Consider the following 21,423-nt stretch of genomic DNA (forward strand, 5'->3'; position numbering starts at 1 on the left):
ACAATATGAACTAACCAGTACCCCCAGAGCTCATATCTCTAGCTGCATATGTATCAGAAGATGGCCTAGTCAGCCATCAGTGGAAAGAGAGGCCCATTGGTCTTGCAAACTTTATCTGCCTCAGTACAGGGGAACGCCAGGGCCAAGAAGTGGGAGTGTGGGAGGGAGGGGAGTTGGGGGGGAGGGTTTGGGTGACTTTCGGGGTAGCATTGGAAATGTAAATGAAGAAAACACCTAATTAAAAAATAATAATAATAAAAATTTAAAAAATAAATAGTCAATCAAAAATAATAATAATAACTTCTTCTGATACGTGGCTATAGCAGCTCATATAGCAGTTCTAGGTTGGAACTTACTATCTGAAGCCACCTGGATCCATGTTCCCAGCCAATGGTCACTCATATTAGGCTTGGAATAAATGGTCTCCTTTCCTTCCAAGGACAGAGCTGTGTTTTTAGCGGACACACCATACACAATTAAAGGCTGCAGAGCTGCTTTCCAGGACCCATCCATCTATACACACATTCCTCTTGTTTCTTAAACCAACACCAACTGGAAAAGCATCTGTGGATAAAATTTGTTTTCAGCTGAGTTAAAAGCATAGGTCCCCCAAAAATGGCCTGCTCGGGACCATAATCCCTGCTAGGCTGTCAGCAGGGGGGAGAGCTTCAACAGATGTCACCATCCCCAAGGCCTCCGGAGCTCATCGCGCTGTTAAAGGTCTCCTTCACAGGGGATGTCTATGGAAGTCGGGCGGCATAGCAACCATTTTACTCACAAGTGTAAAGTGTTAGAGTATTCACAGTTCACTCTCGCCATGGTTTTAGAGCAGGCCCACTATTCCACAGAGAAGGCGCTTTTGTCTGGTCTCCAGATGCAGAAACACACACACACATACACACACACACACACACACACACACACACACACACACACACACAAATACCCAGAGAACTATGCTTCTGCAGAGGTAATGAAGAGGAAATGGGAATACACAAGGGGGTCAGAAACTATACATACACACACATACACACACATACACATACATACATACATACATACATACATACATACACATATGTCATGGCAGACAGAGCTAGCATTCTACCCACAAGGTTAAACTGCTAGAGCATATTCACATGTAACAGACAAAGAACAGCACCCTCTCTCCTTCCCTTAGAAACCTCCACAGAACCTGTTTCAGCTCCCAGGGGACATCCAAGGAAACATGAAAACACGAGGACAGTGCTTTATGTGCTGGCTCGTGTCGGCTACCTCTGTTCTGGGGGCATGGATGATACTGGATTATTTGTGACACTACTTATGAGACCGACCTCAGGTTTTCAGTCTGAATGTTGGACTTTTTGCAACTCCTGCCATAGTTGGGGTGATAACACCACTTGTTGGAAACATTCCCCCCACTCATTTGATTGTCTTCCTGGCTTCCACACGCCCCGTCAGGTTTCATCTGGGACTAACGGGAGGGCTGAGGCCTGCAGTTGTCAATAACTAGGGAGCTCTAAGTCCAGGGTCTACCATGAAGTTCAGGTCCAACCCAGGCCATAAGCAACAGGGCTTCAGTAACTATACTTTTATCCTCTAAGGCAGTGACTCTTAACCTTCCCAGTGCTGCTATCTTTTAATACAGTTCTTCATCTTATGGTGACCCCACTCCAACCATAAAATTCTTTTCCTTACTACTTCATAATTGTAATTTAGCTGCTGTTATGAGTCCTAATGTAAATACCTGATATGCAGAATATCTGATATGCGACACCTGTGAAAAGGGTTGTGACCATCAGGTTGAGAGCCACTTTTCTAAGGGGACTAATATTTGCCATTACACTCATCCTCCCTTTTAAGCTGGCAACAATTTACAGATTATAAAGACACCCTGCTGTAGGAAGCTATGATAGCCACTAGGGGGCAGGATCACCTCACTGAATTCTCAACAACTGGCTGGCTCCACGCAGCACAAAGCTGGGGGCAGAGGGAGGAGAGCACACTGGTAATGGAGGTTTTGCTTGATTCTTGGCATTAGAAGGCAGCCTGCACTTTGGGGGAAGCCCGGGAAGCGTGCATGCACAAAGAGGCAGGGACTGAGTTCCTGCAGCCTCCTCTGCTGCATTGTTGGTTGTCCTGAGAAGGCAGGATGTAGAAAGCACCGAATGTGAAACAACACATTCGGTGGTGTGAAACAACACATTCTTTGTGTTTTTCCTTTTGCTGGTGGCCAAGGCACAACCCTAAACTTCATGGTCTATGAACGGAGACTGGGCCACTGCCAAGACAGACTGAGAAGCAAGCTACTCAGTGAGCATGACCACCACACTACTTATGCCTTAGAAGCCAAGGCCAATTTGCTGTTTTCAAACCGTTAAAAGCCGGCAGGGCCACTGAACCTGTAGAAAGCTAATCATAAGCCCGTTGTCACTGCAGGAGGTTAGAGATTTATCAGCTCAGAGCACAGAGGAAATTCTTGTTGACTTAGAATTTGAGGTCATATCCTCACCCAGATGGAGGGGAAACATACACGTGTGTGCCCAGGCTAATGATTCCTGGGACTCATCTCAGCGGGTGGCAGCTTGGACACATAAACCAACCAACCATAGTGATGCACTGCACTTAGCAAACAGCAGGCACTTAGCTCGAGTCTGCTCTGCAGACCTAATCTACTCAGTGTAGAGTCAGAACCCAGGAGACCTGGCACGGGGCATGAAACTGCTGAGCCTCTGGTTCTCCAGTATCTGCCCTACAAAGACGCATGCACAGAGCAAGGGTCTGGATGCTCTTTGTCAAAGTGGGGAAGCTTTTAGTGACACAGTGACACTCTTCCTATCCATCTTTGCCCTGCATAACAGGCTGGAAAAGTAGCTTCATTGCACTGATGAGCCAGTCCTGCACGAAGAGGGAAATGCTGGCCAGGCAACACAGCAGATGGATAAAAGATGAGCTCACTTGTCTAGGTAGCCCTGGAATTTAGACCTGGCCTCCTTACGTGCCAGGCTTGAGGGCTCGTCCAGTAAGAAGTGGACAGCCGCAAGCTTCCTTACCCTTAAGTTAAGGAGTTACTGAGACTGTGAAGTCTCTGTACCTCATGAAATGGTGGTAGATGTTTCTAAGACTCTTTAAATGGCTGTCTGAAGTGTTTACAAATAAGAGGTTCATCTCAGGCCCCATACAACACTGAGGGAGCACAATGAATCCAGTATGTGGGGTGAGTAACGAATGGATTGGGGTGGTAGGCCTCCGTGGTGCCCAGCCCAGCCCAGGCTACATCCAGTCATCGCTGTAACACCTTTCATTTCTAGTACAGGCATTTAGACTTATAAATTTCACTCTGGCCACTGCTTTAGCTACACCCCATGGATGCTAGTTTTATTTTCTACGGAACATTCATTTCTATGTGAAACACCAGGCTTCCTTGCCCACTACCTCGGCCCCACACAAACCCTGCTACTTAGAAAAGTGTTCTCTATCTTCCATGTGTGCAGAGACTTTTCTCACCATGGCACTTCATTGATTTCGAGGATAATTCCTTACTATACAAGAATAAACTCTGTTGTATGGCATACATTTGTTGAATTTTGTCTGTCTGACAGCTTGATCTACTTTGATGGCCATTCCATGAGGATTTTGAGAAATGCCCAACTTTACTATTTCTGTGGGTTGTTCTGTGTCAGTCAGAAGCTGCTGGGAGCTTCCGTTGTTTCAGTTTTCCTACATTCTTCCTGACTGCCGCTCCAGCTGTTCCTACCACTGTCTTGGGCAAGTACTTTATTGACTCCACGGCAAATAAAATAATTGTCCTCCAGCAAGTGGTGCCCGACGGCTTCGGTTAATGTTTGTATAATTTACCCCTCTTACACCTTTTGATTCTCAACCATCCAGCGAGACTGATTTGAAGTCTCTTCTGAACAGCATGTGGCTGGGCTATTCCCAGTCAGCCAACTAGTATTTTGACTGGTGAAGTTTGGTCACTTATGCATTAAGGAAATTACAGTGTGTTGGGGCAAATCTGTTGTCCTATTTATTTCAGCTTGCTGCATTTAATTTTTGGTTTTCCTACTTCTGTCTTCTACTTCCTAAGGGTTGGCATTTCAGAAATTCTATCTTGATATGTTTAGTGCAATTGAATTTAACCCTCCCTCCCATTATTATAATGGATGCTCTGGTAATTAAAATAAAATGGGTGATTTTACTGTTGTCTGGGGTATTTCATTTTTGCTACATGATGAGGCTTGAGAGATGGCTCAGTGGATACAGGCACTGACTGCTCTTCTATAGGACCTGGCTTTGTCCTGCCTTTCACAGCTTCATACAAACCACTGCCATTCAAGCTCTTGTGTGCCCATACAAGACCCAGAATTCCCCCCATGGCTCCTTGTAGGTTTTTTTTCCTTTCTCTTTAGTTTTCAGAAAATTTTATTTCTTGTCATGAATTTTTAAAGTAAAATAATGTGTGCACACTCAAGGCATATGTGTGATGAGACACAGTGATCCGTAGATAGAAACACACTAATAAGTACATCATCTCAGTGTGTGTGTGAAGACCAGCTTCAACCCGCTCATTCCAAGGAAATCTCAATACGGAACACTATTATGACCCACCATCCACACACTGTACTCCAGGTCTCCATCTATCTGCTGGATTTTCAGAACTATAACTACCATCTCCTCCTCTTCCTCCTCCTCTTCCTCCTCTCTTCCTCTTCCTACACATCCAGATCCAGTTGATGTCAATCTCTATATATTTGGTCCATTCTGTACTCCTGTCTCTTCATCTTTTAGATTCTACAAAGAAATGAAATCAGGAAATATTATTGTGTGTGTTTCGCTTATTTCTCTTAGCCTGCATTGTGGATTTTGGTTGATATTATTTACTTGGTTTCTTGTGTCTATAAATCTATCTTTCCCATCCCCCAGATTTGGGGAGTGTGGAGCCATCATCTCTTTAAATGCTATCTAGTACCTCTCTCTTCCTCTTCTCCTTCTGGTGCTCACTAATCTGTATGTTGGACTGCTTCTTAGTGTCTGCAGTTCCCCATGCCTAAAGCTTACTTTATTTTTTTCAGTCTGCATGAATTCTATTGGTGTGTAAGTAAATTCACCAATTCTGTCCTCTGTCACATCCACTTTGCTGTCAAAAATTCCTAGGAAGATTTTTGGCTTTGTGCACATGCACGTGTGTGTGTGTGTGTGTGTGTGTGTGTGTGTGTGTGTGTGTGCGCTCGCTTGTATATGTGTGTGTATGTGCGCATGTTAAGTTGGAGAACAACCTTCCACGTTACCCTCAGGAAACACCATGTACCCCTTCTGAAATGGGATCTCTTACTGGCCTGGAGCCCACCAAGTAGTCCAGACTGGTTAGCTAGCATTTCCCTGGTACTCTGTCTCACTGCCCAGTGCTAGTATTACAAGTGGGTGCCACTACACCCACCGTTTTTACGTGAATTCCGTAAATCAAACGTAAGTCCTAGTGCTTACAGGGCACAAGCTTTTCGACTGACCATCACACCAGCCTCCTAGGAAGGTTTGACTTTAAACGTCTATCAGCATACTTCCAAGCTTGTAGTCTCTGTTTCTTCTGGGTGGTTTGTCAATTTTTTCTTCAAGAGAATTTGTATTTTTTTGCTGATGCATTTTTTGACCGCTACTTTGAAATCTAGCCCACAATGCACCTTGATGTTGGCATAATCTTTCTCAGCCTTGTCTAGCATTTCTTGGTATGACTGGTAATTTCATTGTATTTCAGACATTTACTCCTATTACCCAGGAGCCTAGCAGATTCTTTAACTTTAGCAGACAGCACCCTAGTTATGCTGAGTGAGCAGGTGAAGGCCTGCTTTGTGGGCTGTGGTTCCACTAACAGTTCAACCAGCCCAGCTTTCCAGTGCTGCTGATCTGCTGTTTATCCTTGCTCCCCACCCCAGGCTGGCTGAGGGACAGTGAGGAGTCTGTAGGTAAGAGAAGGGGAGTTTGAGGGAGAGGCTTTGAGTAGTATTTGCTGTGGTGATTTCCCCTGCCTGTGAAAGGCATGCTTTCCTGGTGAGGTTGAGGGCTCTCAGTGTGGGACCCTCTATGAATCGCACAGTCACCTGGAAGTCTCTGGGATAGCATCTCACATCTTGGTCATTCTGATAACACTTTATTGAGTCCACACCTTGTCCAACTGCCTCTGATCAGGTTTCAGAGCAGCCTTTTGATTTCTGGTAACTTTAATATCATTGTGGCATTTTAGTTAGCTAGCCCACAAACCTGTTGGCCAATGTGTCCATTTATGACCAATGTCTGTGGCATAAAACATTCTTTCAGATAATTTCGCAGGCCCCACATTCACTCAGACAACTCTAGGTCATCGTCTGAAAGATTCGATGAGACCCTTGAGGCCCTGAGAGCAGCTGTTCTCAGGATCAACTCGACACGAGTGGACCTGTCACTGACAGAGGGCCTCTCCTCCTGGATTTCATCTGCATTTTCTTATTTTAAGGAATGGGTGGGGGTAGGTTTATTTGGTGTTGCCACCTGCTGTGGACTTGTGTTTATGCTCTGGTTGGTTTGTAAGCTCAGAACCCAACAAAACCGTGACAAGATCGTTATCACTCTTGCACTTGTGCATAAGGCTTGCTTACTAGTTAGGCACAGTGGAAGCCAGCGCCATCTTATAATGGCGATTGCTCATGGCACGCACGAGATTGCTCGAGGCACGGCTCTCCACACTGCCCAAGAATCCTCCATTCGATCTCCAAGAGATTTTCCAAGGCAGTGAGATCTTCCTGTGACCCCGAGTCTCTGGGATGAAACACAGAGGCTATGACCTGTGTCCTCAGCATGGAGTGTCTGAATGTCTACTGCACACTGGACTGAGGATCCAGAAGGTGGGTACAGGCATCCAGCCCAAGAAGTGCTGAGGGATGAACGGCAGCGTCCTCCTGTCTACTGAGCCCTCGCCTCAGTCATTAGATCTTCTGTGTGGGCTTAGAAACATGTGTGTTGGTTCTACAAGGCCAGCTGTTGTCACCAACCCAAGGGTGCCTAGACATCACATTCCATAAATGACCTTTACATCTGTGCTGCTCATGCTCACACCCTGTTGGGATCCTGTTAAAGGACAGGCAGTGACTGGCTCGGGGATCCACAGGTAGCTTCCAGTTGAGATTGAACCAGCAATTGTCTGCTCTCGGCTCTGAAATAAAACACTTGCATCGATGTCAAACCCACCTTCCTGCAGTACGTGGGAAGTTGGTATGAGATCAATGTCATTAGAAGCCTCAGAGGCCAACAACACAGGAGATGGGGGCCACAGAACTGCTGCTAGCTGTGTTTATTATATGTCCATAATCAGGCTGGGCCTGATATAGCCTATCCTTTTGGGTTTAGACCCTGTAGGTTAGCAGATGGACCTTGGTCCTGACCCCGACTCACATAGATGGGGTCAGCTCAAGGGAGCAAAAAGCCAGCAGATCCTCAAAGGGAGGTGGAGGAAAGCTAAGGTGAGGGCTATGTAATACTGGGTACACATAGTACTGGGTACGTAGTACTGGGCGTTCTGGTTGCTCCAGGCTTAGAATGTTCAGACTGCAGGTAGACAGAGATGGCAAGAGTCCTTTCATGGTGCTAGAATGGAGCGGAGGTAAGAACGCAGTACATCAAAACTACCCCAGGGCAGTCACCATCCCCGCACTCAGATATTAGTTTTTAAATGTTATTATTTTTTGTAAGATTTTATTTATGTATGTGAGTACACTGTTGCTGTCCTTAGACACATCAGAAGAGGGCAACAGATCCCATTACAGATGGTTGTGAGCCACCATGTGGTTGCTGGGAATTGAACGCAGGACCTCTGGAAGAACAGTCAGTGTTCCTAACCGCTGAGCCGTCTCTCCAGCCCTGGATACACTTTGGGAAGCCTGTGTATGGAGGTCAGAGGAAACTTCAGGGTTTGGCTCTCCTGCGGACCGCAGGGTCCACGAACTGAACCCAGGCCTTGTGCGGCAAAGGTTTTTCCCTAAGCTACCTTGCCAGGGCACTGCTGTTACATTTTTCAAAATTAGCTGTGATTTGAGAGTGCCCCACTTTGTAACTCAGGCTAGCCTGGCATTCATTATGCAAGTCCACACCTGCCTTAAACTAACGGCAAATTCCTGTATTAGCCTCTGGGTTCCCAAGATTATAGTTTCACTTTTTGTTATTATTTTTATTTTATGTACATTGGTGGTTTGCCTACATGTATGTCTGCGTAAGGATATCCAATCCCCTAAAACTGGAATTACAGACAACTGTGAGCTGCCAATGTGGGTGCTGGGAATTGAACTCAGGTCCTTTGGAAAAGCAGCCAGTGTGTATAACCACTGAGCCATCTTTCCAGCCCTACTGTTTTTTTGTTTTTTGTTTTGTTTTGTTTGTTTGTTTGTTTGTTTTGGGGGGGTGTCTTGCTGTGCACCACTGGCTGATCTGGAGAATGCATCAATCGTTCTTCCTCTGTCTCCCAAGTGCTGGTATTGCAAGTGTGTGCCCCCATACCTGGCTTGGCGATTTAAAGATAATTTGAATATAATTTTTTCAAGGTCTTTGATAGCCAACCTACAGTATGTTCCCAAAAGCAAAACATGTAAATAGGCAGTTATGAACACCGTGACCCATAAAACAGACATCAGAAAAAACAAAAACCCAAACTCAAACCCTGGCAGTCAGACACAGCAGTACACAGGTGCACACACACACACACACACACACACACACACACACACACACACACACACACGTACAATGCACATACAGTCTGGGGTACAAAAGTGACTGTTCAGAGCAAGATGAATGGATCAGTAAGGGGGGGAGAATACGTGTCACATAAGCTTGACCACGTGACTTCAAATACCCAGAATCCACGTAAAGCTGGTGTGGTGTTGTTTGTCCATAACCGCAGTGTTCCCTCAAATGTGAGGTGGAGGGGACAGAAACCCAAGAAGTCTCTGGAACAACTAGCCTGGCATATGTGTGAGACAGTAAGAGACTATTTCAAACAAGGTGAGAGTTAAGGACCAACAACCAAGGTTGTCATCTAATCTTTACGCATGGCAGGCACATGTGCTCGCATACTCACAAACACAGGAGCAAAGGTATGGGCACACACACACACGTACAACAAAGACTTAAAAAAATGCTTCATTAGACTTACCAAGGTCATAATTTTTATTATACTCTGAATAAGGCTGATATTTAAAGAGCAGAGGAAATGCCTATACAAAAGGTTTATAGAACACTCATTTACATACTGGATATATATTCTTTACAATATAGAATAGTGAAAACTGCGCTAATAGATAAGACAGATATGGCGGCATTACAATGTCTTTGACACTGAAGATAAATGCAGTGTGGCTTTTAACATGGATACAGCCCAACACTGGAAACTATAAGACCGTTAATGAGAAGGTTAATGGGACCCTGGCTATCTATTGGAAGTGGTGGGACATCATTGAATTTACTCATAGAATAATGTACTAACTTGTGCCCAACCGATGGCCTTGTAGCAAAAGCCTGGGCAATACTCCTTTCGCAGTGTTTCTGAGCACACGGTATAGTCTATGATACTGTTCTTGTTCTGTTCAATACACGCGTCACACACAGAAGACAGAGCCTTGCCCTACCAGCTGTTGTAGACAGTTGTAGAGCTGTCTTCCTGTGTTTCCTCAGATCAGATCCATTGATACCCTTGACTACTTTTATCTTGAGTAAAAATCATACCTCACCGGTCAGTTTTGAAAGCACATTCGTGTGGCTTCTTGGATGCATTCCATGCCAACCTTTGTGGCATTCAATTCACCGGAAAGCTGGGCTTCAGCAGAGCCCAGCTGATTTCTAATTAGGCCCTCTCCCCCCACCCCCACCCCCCTCCAGCGGGAGGAAAAGAGTGCGGGGCTGTGATCTCTGGGCCACATCTGCATATAAACTTATAATCATAGGATGTGATACTTCTTAGAGCACAAACTTCAGCCCCACCCCTGCCCCCATCTGGAGTTTAGCTGCATATGAGTAACTGGAACACTAGAAGCCTCTGTGGAAGACATGGGGCCTCTAGGGAATGGTGGCACATTCCCTCTAACAGGCACATCAGAGTGTCCACGAAGGAGGTCCTTAAAGACCAAGGCAAACATTTGGCACAGAAATGAGGCACTTGCTTTTGGTGCATCAATAGGAGCTAAAAAGTGGAATAGTCCACCTGTATACACACAGACATACATGAGCAAAAAGTGGAATGGTCCACCTGTATACACACAGACATACATGAGCAAAAAGTGGAATGGTCCACCTGTATACACACAGACATACACATGAGCAAAAATGGAATAGTCCACCTGTACACACACACACACACACACACACACACACACACACACACACTCATCCTGACAGTTGATCCCAATTCTACACATAGTTACATCTCTGCCCCTTTTGAAACAGAATTCACCACAAAAATCCCAGCTTAACAACTGTAGCCTGTCCTGGACGTGAAATGTGGAAGCTAGGTCTGGATTTTAGAAGGCAAAGAGTGGGAATTTCAGGCCAGGCCAGGAATTCTCAGAGCCTTCCTGGGGTAGAAGGTTCTGACTGAGGAGACCCTGGCTTTGTCTCCACGGAGCCGGAGCCCTCCTCCACCTCCACCCTGGGAAGGACGGGCTTACCGCATTCTTCCGAATCTCTGGGCACAGGAAGCCTGCAGCAGGGGGATGCCCATCTTAGCAAGAACCATCACACCTGACTCAGTAACTAAGATGACTCAGCAAATCAAACGTAGCCGTGAGTGCTGGAGTTCTTGATCTTTCCCTTCATCCCTTCTCCCCCTCTGGACCCCACAGAAGTTCCCCTCGGAAGCTGCAGGTACCACAGGAGCATCACGGTAAAAGGCCACGTGTGCTTTAGATGACGCAGACCTCTACATGGCCCAGCCAGTCCTGCAGAAGAGGCTGAGACTGACGTCAGTGTCTTAGTCTTCCACGTCTCCCAGACGTTTCCATCAGGAACAAAACCATCTGCATCTGGACAAGACATGTTGCTGCGCCAGGCAGAGGGTAGGGAGGCTGCTTAAGGCAAATCCATTTGGCAGTACTACAGGAGAAGGATCTCGTGGCATCACCCTGAGACCACTGTTCCCCTTCCAGCTGACGGGCCAGCTGTCTCTGGTGTGTCTACAAGGGGACAAGCCTCCTAGTAATCACAGCTTAGTCGGCTGCAGCATTTGACATGGGTACGGTATGGCAATGGCAAGCGGTTATAAATAATTTGGCATAAGTAAAATATATATTATATAAAATGGCATTTTTGATTCCATCTTCTCATTTTCCTCTCCAGGTCCTCTAGGCTCTCCACAGCCCAGGTGACAACCTGAGAGCAGAATCACAGAGTCCTTACCCCCCAGCAGTGGCTCTCAGACCCCACGTGGTCCTCCCTGACCCCAGAGGCTTTCTCCACTGCCCTCACCTCACATCCCTTCCGCTGCCCCTGACTTAGGTCCCCGCCATGTTCCAACCTGCTCAGACCTTCACTGACCATGCATCTCCTCCTCAGTTCCATCACTGATGTAGAAAGACAAGATGAGGGAGCATTTCTGCTGACAAGTGGGTGCCATGGCTACTCAGTCCCTGTCAAGCAGGACAGATGCTCTTCCTCCACACAGATGCTAATGAGCCAGGGACTGGGGACAGCCTTGTCTTCCATGCTCCCTCCTTGTACAGCCCTTGTCCTTGGGGCCCTGATGAGGCATTTCCCGGGCCAAGATCCATCCACTCAAAATGCGCCTGACTATATAGGTGTGTCGGAAGAGCAGCTTCTTTAAGGCCAGTCAGTGGTGACATTGTTTGTTCTTGGTTTGAAGAGTTGTCATATTCTTCTCCTCTTGTTGAGTCTGGAATGTGAAGATTGTCAATCTGGTACGAATGGGGGCCCTGCCTCACCCCACTGCCATGTTGAGGGCCCTATGAGGCATCTGGCAGGTTTGGCTAGGAAGGGCTCAGATCTTCTTAGGGGAGCCAATCATGACCTTTGACACAAAGTTGACAATGGCACTGGCAGGTTGCTCGGGGTCATGCTCTGCAAACAGGTGGCATACGTTGTCTGTAGCACTGCCCTGTTTCCGGGCCACAAATCCAAAGACTCTGCAAGAGACAAGTCTAGTCAGAGGAGCCAGTACCGTGTGCAGCAAGCACCATGCATGCATGCAGGCTTTCTCTTCCTCATGATAGCAACCTGGGAACAGTACAGACTGCCCCTGCAGGTTACGATGTGCCAAGCACTAGCTTAGAGACCTGTCTACTACCTGACCACTGAGCCTAGAAGGATGCTTGAATCAAAACTGAGGCTCTGCTTGCTCCTTAGCACCTCTGCTGGAGGTCTAGGGGTCCTCCAGACACCTTCTATGGAGTCCTGAGCTCCAGCTGGCTATGTAAAATCAGGGTCTCCCATGGAAGGTCAGGACTTTAGGCCTCCAGGAAAACCCTAGAAGCTCCCAGCCCAGTCCAGACTAGATACCCCAAACAAGAAAGCTAACATGCCAAGAACTCATCTCAGGCCTGTGCAACTGTGATCGCTTCCGAAGTTGTGGCTGTCTACTACTACTACTGACCTGTTCTCCAGAGCAGGAGAAACTCTGAAATGGGCCTGCCGGGAAGGAGGCACCTGATGAACATGTGCGATCAGCAGTGTGGACCATGTAAAAGGAGCTAGTCTGACAGCCACAGACAGTGAAGCCTCTGTGCGTGGGGAGGGCGAGGATCAGGCTCCTCTGACCACCTTGATAGCAGTGCAAAGCAGAGGGAACAAGAACTCGCTGGCCAAAGGAACAAAGCAGGCTCCCTCCAGATTGGGAAATGTTGCCAAAGGGCTTCACCTCTGCCCACACAAGCAGATCTGGGGTTTTCAGCAGTACCAGCACCTTCTTAAATGGCTGGACTAAGAAATCTGTCTCAGTGTGTAAAGAACACTACAGATACAATATAGACAGGGCTCCTCCAGCCCACGACAATGGACAAGCCAACACCGTCTAGGTGTGGGCTCTGATATCAGAACACTTCTTACTCTCTAATTTTCTACTTTCAGTTAAGTCAAACAAATGATCCCACCGACAATGACTGCTTTGCTTTGTCTGATCTTTTAAATAAGTCCTTCTTTGCAAATCTAGAAGTGAGGTCAGCTGTGCACTGTGATTTTCAAATAGAGAAAGGCTGGCAACTTACTTAGAAGAAGGGCCATCTTTGATCCACCTTGAGAATTGAAGGGGAGAAGAATTTTACGTTAGCTTTTTTTTTTTTAAATTAAAGGATAAAAGAGGTATACTTTTCAGTTATAAGAATGCAAAACTCTTACTTCCTGTCTTGTGGATCCAAAGCACAGAAAATCACACTGCTGACCGGGTAATGCCTCCGGAAGAAGAGCCTGTTGGGTGGGTAGAGAGAGGGTCGTTCCTTTCCTGGAAGTTTAGAGTAATGGGTAGGTGGGTGGGTGATGGACTGGGTGGGTTCCTTATTTCCCCAGTGGGAAGATTTGTGGAGTGGAAACCATGTGATGCCTTTGCTTGTTATGAAAGGACCAGAGTATGTGTTCTCAAACAGGCAGCGGGTGGAAGCTGGGTAGAAGGGTGCTCATAGCTGACAGAAGCAGTCCAACGAGGGAAAGGGTCAACCATGGGTAAAGGAAAGACGGACCCAGGGGCTCTGAGGAACTGGACAGACAAGTGGTAAGACACAGGAGGCAGCTCAGGGCTGCTGGACCTTTTGGCTCTCCCAAAGCTGAGCCCACATCAACCGTGCCTCGGAGGACATGTGCTCACTATACTTTTTGAGTTATTAACTTCTGAGGTAGGTATTTTGGCATAGTCTTAAAAAAAAAGAAGAAACCAAACATCAGAGGGTTAAGACGTTTGCTCGGGGTTATCTGCTGCAAGTGTGGGGAGAAGCTTTGACCAGAGAAGCCATGCTCTGAGTCCAACTGCTTCATCCTAAGATCCTTTCTTCAAACTATTTGGCAACTTAGGACAATGAAGACTATGCCTTGCTTAAGGAACTGGCCCTAGGGACTGCAGGTGTGGTGGCCTTCAGGGAGGCTATGGTGCATAGAGGGCTCAGGACGGTCTGGGCTATGTCCCATGCATTTGCCACAAGGGCTCCTGATACTACACTGTGCTACTTTGACCAAAACAAGCTGCCCACAGTTATGAAAGTAACGATGCCAAAGCAGAAGCCAGTAGATTCCGGTCCATCTCAGTGGCTCTAAAGCAATCACTTAAAAGATTCTCCATCAAAAAAAAAAAAAAAAATCCTTAAAAGAAGATAGCTTTGGGACTAGAGAGCTGGCTCATGAGTAGCATTTAAAGGGCGAGCATGAGGCTCTGAGTTCAGATTCCCAGCACCTAAGTAAAGCCTGAGTGTGCTAATGGAGATTTTTAAGTCCAGCACTAGGGAGACTAGGGGAATTGCCTGCACTGGGCATATCCCAGCCAGTCTAGCAAAACACTGAATTCCAAGTTTACTAAGAGACCCTGTCTCAAAGAATAGAATGGAAAATGACTGAGACACCCAATGCTGACCTCGGGCCCTTCTACCCCACAACTCTTCCCAAGACTTACTTTCTCTGATTGTCAGTCAGGGTGATGCCCTGGGCTGACACCTTGAAGTGTACCACTGTAGACACTGGAGGAGGTTCTTGAACCAAGGTCATACTCAGGGCCTTCTGGACTGCCTGGTGACCAGTGAGGGACTCCATTTCCACAGAGTTTAAGTACCAAACATTGCAGGCTGCAAGACAGTGGGGAGGGGGTAAGAGGCACATTAGCCAGGACCATTGGGGACACACATGCTCTGACACACAGAGAAAGACCAACCAGAAGCTGAAGGGATTGGGAACAATTTGGATGTGCGACCCAGGTTCGAAGCACTGGTAAGCACACGCTCCCAGCTCACCAGTATTAAAGACACACTTGTCCCAGTGCCACGGAGAGAATCTAACAGGCTATCAGGGAGTGGCCTGTTGGTGAGAGAAATGTTCCCTTCATCCATGACCTTTCCTGGCCTCAGCAAGAGCAAAGACAATGGTTCCCATTAACACAATCTCCCAAAATGCGGTAAGTATGGAGACTCTGGAATTGCTGAGAAATATCAATGAGACGACTCCATTTTTACATACCGCTTAGCCTGAAGTGCTGAAGGGTACGCAGGGGGGCTGTGGGGTGATGGCTTGTACTGTACTAACTTAGTACCTCTTAGTAATAACTGTCCTAAAGAGCCCCAAAGAACAGTCTATTACTGTCACCCCCAGTTTGCAGGCGAGGATACCAGGCTCACAGGTAAGGAACATTGGTAGTATCACCTACACCCTGAGTTCAGGTCAAGGTGACTTTGCTAGAAAACTTCATGGGCAATTCGTGTTCCTCCCTGCCTTGGTCCCAGATGAGAACACTCAAGGGAACTGTCTGTCTGCCGTGGTGGTTTACCTGCTCTGGTCTACACTAGGGGTTTTCCTGTGCTCTCTTGAGGAGGAGAGCAAGGTGTGAAACATTCTTAACATTCACACTGCCCAAGCCCACAGAGCTCTGGTGAAACGGATCCCTTTCATGCTGGGCTCACCTGAGCCTGTTCTAGATAACTGAAGCACATTTTATCGGGAGGCGCTGAAAAGCCTGGAGACAACTTCTTCAAAGACTCAAAGAGCAAGTCTACCATAAGCATGAGATTCAGCCAATCTACAGAGGAAGACGGCCCTGCCCATCTGCATTACAACAGGAAAAAATGAAAAAGGTATGTCCAAGGATAAAGAGTTAAATTTATCCTCTCAATCAAATGTGAAGCAACCAGCAAACGGTAATCATGGAAATTATATAGCAACATGGAAAAATGGTTAGCAGGTAATTGGAAAAGCAGAATAAACCATCTCTGCTATGATTAGAACTATAAAATCAAAAGCATGTGTGCTATGAACATACGCTGGAAAGCAGCTTGGAAAATGGGAAACAGACTTCAGGACAGTGAATATTCTACCTCTAATCCTGTCCTGCTGCTCATGTAGTTTCGAAAGGCATCATGTGCACTTGTGTGCCTGTACCTGTGTGTGTGTGTGTGTGTGTGTGTGTGTGTGTGTCCACCTAACTACTATGAAAATCCCATAGACTTGGCACACCTAGATGTGGTTCACCGGAAACCACAGGCTAGACTGCTGTCTTGGAGACACCACGGGGAACTTCCTGATAAGGACTGGTCCATCTGTGGTGCCAGGCAGGAGGAGCCTGGTGTTGGGAGATGCTGGGAGAAATGACACCTCTGGAGGCAGATACCCTATGACTATGACCGTGGGCCAGCATCACCTCCCAAAGTCAGGCTCTCAAACAGGGAACATGTGGCCTGCAGGGACAAGTGCTCTTCCTGAGGGGAAGCCTTGGAGCTGTGGCGCTTCATGACACATTAAACAGGACAGCATCCTTCAGACCTGCGGCAGGGAGTTCCTGAGCTGAAAACATTTCCCATCTAAAGTGGTCTCAGATCCACATATTCTGACTTGTTAAGTGTTACTTCTTGGAGGTTAGCTTAAGGCAATATGTAGAATTCAGGGAGAATGGAGTAGAAAGACAACCCTTCAAGCTTGCCTTGTAGCACGGACAAGCTAGAGTCAGGCTAAGTGGACGGATGACCATGGAGAGCTGAGTTACGCAATGGAGTCCTACAGAACCACAGAGAACTGAGACTTGCACTGTATTTCTAAAAACCACGAGCAAACTCATTCTACAAACCGCAGGAAGGAATGTGAAAGAACTGTGCGAAGGACAATCCCAGGAGAGGAGGGGGCGGGAACAGGCCTGGCTGATGCTCAGAGTGGTCTCTGGTTTAGAAACTTCCAGCCCACCTCCCCTTCTTCCCAGTGAGACGTGGCTGCACCGGGTTCAGGACTCACTTACCCACCTCTTTACTTCAGCATTCCCCTGCTTTTTATTAAACAAAACAAAACCAACAAAAACCCACATGATGTTTATTAAATTCTACTCCTACAGCACTAAGCTAAACAGCTAGACTATGTACAGACCTAGGGGAGGCTGGTGAAAGAGCCTCTTCTTTTAAGGATTCGATCACATTCCTCCTCCATTTCAAGAAGAAACAATTAAGAATTGAGGCTTAAAATACAGAAACAAATTGTTTCAGCTATTGGAACAAAGTCATAATGGCATTAGTATCAAATTTCCCATCCTGAGCTGACTGCTGTGTTGCCCAGTCTTGGCTTCTACTGTGAAGATACGGGACATTTCCAAGGACCTTAGCAGAAGTCTAGAATCAGGATGACAAATGGAATTCAGATGGGGGTGGGGGAAGAGTTACAGTGATCAGAGATCTGAATAGTCCTACTTTTTTGATACAATACCTGTGTTACAGTTATTCTAAGTGACCATAGCCAATCCTTAAGCAAGGTTGGTACAAGCCCCGCCCCCAGATCTATTGAGCTGAATCCTTGCCTTTATAATGTGCAATAGAAATAGAAATCCACACTCCTGGTGTGTTATGGATTAAAGAAAAGAATCTGAAAGCAGCCTTAAATCAAGGCTCATAGCTCAATGCCTAAGACAGATAATTAAAACAGACTTTAAAGCTTGACATGAAGTTTTACCAGTAGGAAAACCCACCCATTAAAAAAAAATGTTATTTTAAAAGGTGGGACAATGTATTTTAAAGTGGTAAGCTGTAGCCATACACAGAATATCTATAATATAACCCTCCACAGAAGATTCAGGGAACATTATGGAAGAGGGGGTGAATGGACTGTAAGAGCCAGGGGTCAGAACTGGGTCAAAACAATGTCTTGATACAGCATGACTACTGCGCTCATGAACTCACAGCAACAGAAGATCGAGCCATTCAACATTCCAACATAGTTGGAAGCGCCACCCAAGCCCCGAGCCCTAGCCTAGCTCAGCTACAGCTGATTTCTGGTAAAGAAAATGAGACCCAGTTTTCTTTAGGAGGTGCCGTTCATGGTCTGACAATGCTTCAGTGGATGTCCCCACAGCCATCCATACAGAGGCAGAACCACTGGACTCAGTAAGTTATTAAACAAAAAAGAGAGAACATGAGGTGGATGAGGACTTATGGAAAGAGGATCTGGGAGGAGTTGGGGTAGATATGATCAAAATATATGAGCTTCTCAAAAAATCAATAGAACATCATATTAAAAATACTGTGTTGAAATGGATAAGAAACATGGACAATGATTGAGTGTAACATTTACTGGAAGAATGCTAGTTAAGGAATTGAGAACTATAAAAAAATTGCTTATGATGAGAGATATTAAACCCAAGAGATGACGGCAGAGGCACATTGGTTATGGCACCAGTCGTGTGGGACTAAGAAACAGAGCTTTGTTGCTAACACAGATGCAGATGGTGGTATAGGCAAAATGCCCATTGGCTCTGACCAACAGCCAGCTCCATCCATGGAGTGGAATGAGACCACTGGGCCCCACAAGTAAAATCCACATGGAGACAGGCATGTCACCATGGTCCTATTTCTTCATGGCTTGCTTTCTCTCTCTCTCTCTCTCTCTCTCTCTCTCTCTCTCTCTCTCTCTCTCTCCCTCCCCCCTTTCTTTCTTTCTTTCTTTCTTTCTTTCTTTCTTTCTTTCTTTCTTTCTTTCTTTCTTTCTTTCTTTCTTTCTTTCTGTCTCTCTCTCTCTCTTCCCCCTTCCTTTCTTCCTTCCTTCCTTCCTTCCTTCCTTTCTTTCTTTCTTTTCTTTCTTTCTTTCTTTCTTTCTTTCTTTCTTTCTTTCTTTCTTTCTTTCTTTCTTTCTCGTTGATACATAGTTGTGGTTTAAAAATCAATCATTATTACAGGTTTTTAAATTTTTTCAAGTACATTTTTAAGAGGTAGAACCAAACAATCGAATCAGCCCAGGGCCACACTGATGGTTTAACAGGGGGTGTCAACCTAGGAAGACACCAGGGAATGAATATCTAAAACAAAGTTGGGGGCTCTGAGTTTCTCTCTTTTGTGGAACTCACTGTCTCCCAGGGACAGTCTGCTCAGGCTCACAAGAGATCAGAAGAGAAACTGAAGGGTGGGCCATGCAGGGAAAGGCTGTGGTCTCCGCTCAGGAAAACTGTTCCCAAGGCCTTTCTCAGAGTCTCTTCGTTTGTTCTCTACCTCTCTTGAGAGGGAGACCACTGTGCATATTGAACAACATAAACCCGAGGTCTGTCTAGCTACACATACATCAGATGTGGATGGATGTATGGCTGCCAGGCTGGAAGACAAGAATATCACAGGGACATACTTCTAGCCTGGGGCAAGTCCCTGTGACCTCTGTTGTGGCTATGGCAAACTCATCTTTTTGGAACCTAGAACATCCACACGATAAATGAGGGTGTCTTCTTTCATTTTATAATGGTCACATTGATGTGCTTAGATTTACGGAGCAGACCTACATTAGAACAATAGAAACTATCCAGAGGAATTAAGAATATTTCTTTACCATGACATTCTATCTGGAGAGTACGTCACAAGGGAGGTAACAGTAAGATGGCACACAGTATCCATCAGTTAGAATGAGAACATCCTTCAGGGTGACACCACCTGAGGTATGTAAGTAAGGATGTGGAGCAAGGGGATGCTTCTCCATTGCTGGTGGGAATACAAAATGGTACAGCCACTTTGCAAAAAAGTTCTGTGGTTTCATTCAAAGCTAACTAGTCGTGCCACCTGACCTAACTATCAGGCTCCTTCGTATTTAATCAAAGGAGTTGGAAACATGTATTAACTGAAAACTTGCGTTTGGATATTTTTAGAAGCTTTATACATACTTGCCAAAACTTAGAAGCAACCCAGATATTCTTCAGTGGCTGTGTGCATAAATAAGCTTTGCTTCACCAAGGGCTGGGGAGATATTTCGGTTGGCAAAAGGTTTGTAGTGAAAGCTATGACCCTGAGGATTAGAGTTCAGGTCCCCAGCAAGTGGAATGCAGTGATGTACTGCTACCATCGCAGGACTGGGAAGGCAGAGCAAGTGGATCCTCAGAGCTCACTGGCCAGCCAGCCTAGCCACATCAATGAGCTACAGGTACGGTGAATGACGGCTATAAAAAATAATGTGTAGGGAAATTTGAGGAAATATACAACATGGACTTCTGCCTCTGAACACATGTGCACACACATGTTCAGGGACCCATATGTATATGCATACAGATCTGTACAAACACACATATAATCTCCTGCACTATACACAAGGAAGGAAGCGACCGATCTCTGGAAAGCCATAGAAGAAGCTGAATGGCTATACCGAGAGAAAGAAACCAACCTGAAATGCTACATAGCTTGTGTTTACAGCATAAAGCATTCTGGGAAAACTGACAGTATGGCGACCATAAAAAGATCAGTGACAGTGAGTATCTTGACTATGAGGGAGGAGTGAGTAAGGAGATCAGAGGTAAGTTTTAAGATGAAGAAAATACTTCATGTGACATTATACTCATGAATGAATGCCAATATTTCTCAAGCCCATTGCCACCGAGAGAGAACACTGTATTTCTGGGCGGAGCCTTGTAAAATTTAGCACTAGAGGCAACCAGTGGCTGCTGACAGAGAGAGACTCAGTTTTCTTCATGGGTGAGTGCCCTGATAAGTTATTAAACCCCACATGGTCAGCCCTAAACACACGTACATATGAGCTAAACACTAAATGGACTCAGTAGACTCGTGTGTATGCGCATGTATAATACAGAATTCGGGCTGTGAATATGACAGGGAGTGGGGAGTGGGGGTGGGGGGGGAGTGGGGGAGAGATGATGTAAATGTTCAAGCCATTATAATTTTTAAATAAAAAGAGTGAGCTCTACATACACTACAGACTTCACTTAATAATGCAAAGATACTAGACAACTCATCAGCTGTAACACTATGGTGTGGGATACTGTGAATGGAGAGCCAGCATTGACATGGAATCTCTCTGCCTTCTATACTTTCCCATAGTGGATTTAGGAAGTACAATCTATTTACAAAGATTTCACCCAAGTGGCCTGGTCTCCCAGTGTGGTGTGTCTCAGCACAGATGGCAGAGTGGGTCCAGCAGTTGACTCAGGCTGAGGGACTGTTGAGTCACAGCTCCAGAACAGTTCTACATTTTCAGCTGGCGAGGCAGGTCACCACATCCTGCCTTCCCGCACCCCTCCCCCCACACTAAATATGGGCCTTAACATTTATTTATTCCACTGAATCTGGTCTTGTTTGAGTCCGAGCCTCTGATGCCCTGGCCATGCCTCCTCACAGCTGCACCCCACCCAGCTGTGCCAAGCAGCTATAAAAGGAAACTTCCTTCACAGTCCCCAGAAAAGCAGGAAATGACTGTCCAAAGGGAAGTTCTATCATGGAGTTCGGTTCCGCCCAGTGACTCGGAGATGCAGAG

At 46.1% G+C, this 21,423-nt stretch overlaps 1 protein-coding gene across 8 annotated transcripts in view; it reads right to left on the minus strand.

The window, feature by feature from the left end:
- Positions 1-9,168: 9,168 nt before the first annotated feature.
- Positions 9,169-21,423, minus strand: part of Tns3 (tensin 3) — a 233,107-nt gene continuing 220,852 nt past the window's right edge. For 7 of the 8 annotated variants that reach the window (XM_006514741.3, NM_001083587.1, XM_011243728.3 and 4 more), the window contains 4 exons: positions 14,621-14,789; positions 13,363-13,431; positions 13,233-13,259; positions 9,169-12,155 (listed from right to left, as the gene is read on the minus strand). In XM_006514741.3, the coding sequence (XP_006514804.1) occupies positions 12,011-12,155; positions 13,233-13,259; positions 13,363-13,431; positions 14,621-14,789 (410 nt within the window). In that variant the 3' untranslated portion in view covers positions 9,169-12,010. The remainder of the gene's footprint in view (positions 12,156-13,232; positions 13,260-13,362; positions 13,432-14,620; positions 14,790-21,423) is intronic. The other variant, XR_380972.4, reaches the window with a different exon arrangement.

Source organism: Mus musculus, chromosome 11 (assembly GCF_000001635.26).
Source record: "Mus musculus strain C57BL/6J chromosome 11, GRCm38.p6 C57BL/6J".
Classification (NCBI taxonomy): domain Eukaryota; kingdom Metazoa; phylum Chordata; class Mammalia; order Rodentia; family Muridae; genus Mus; species Mus musculus.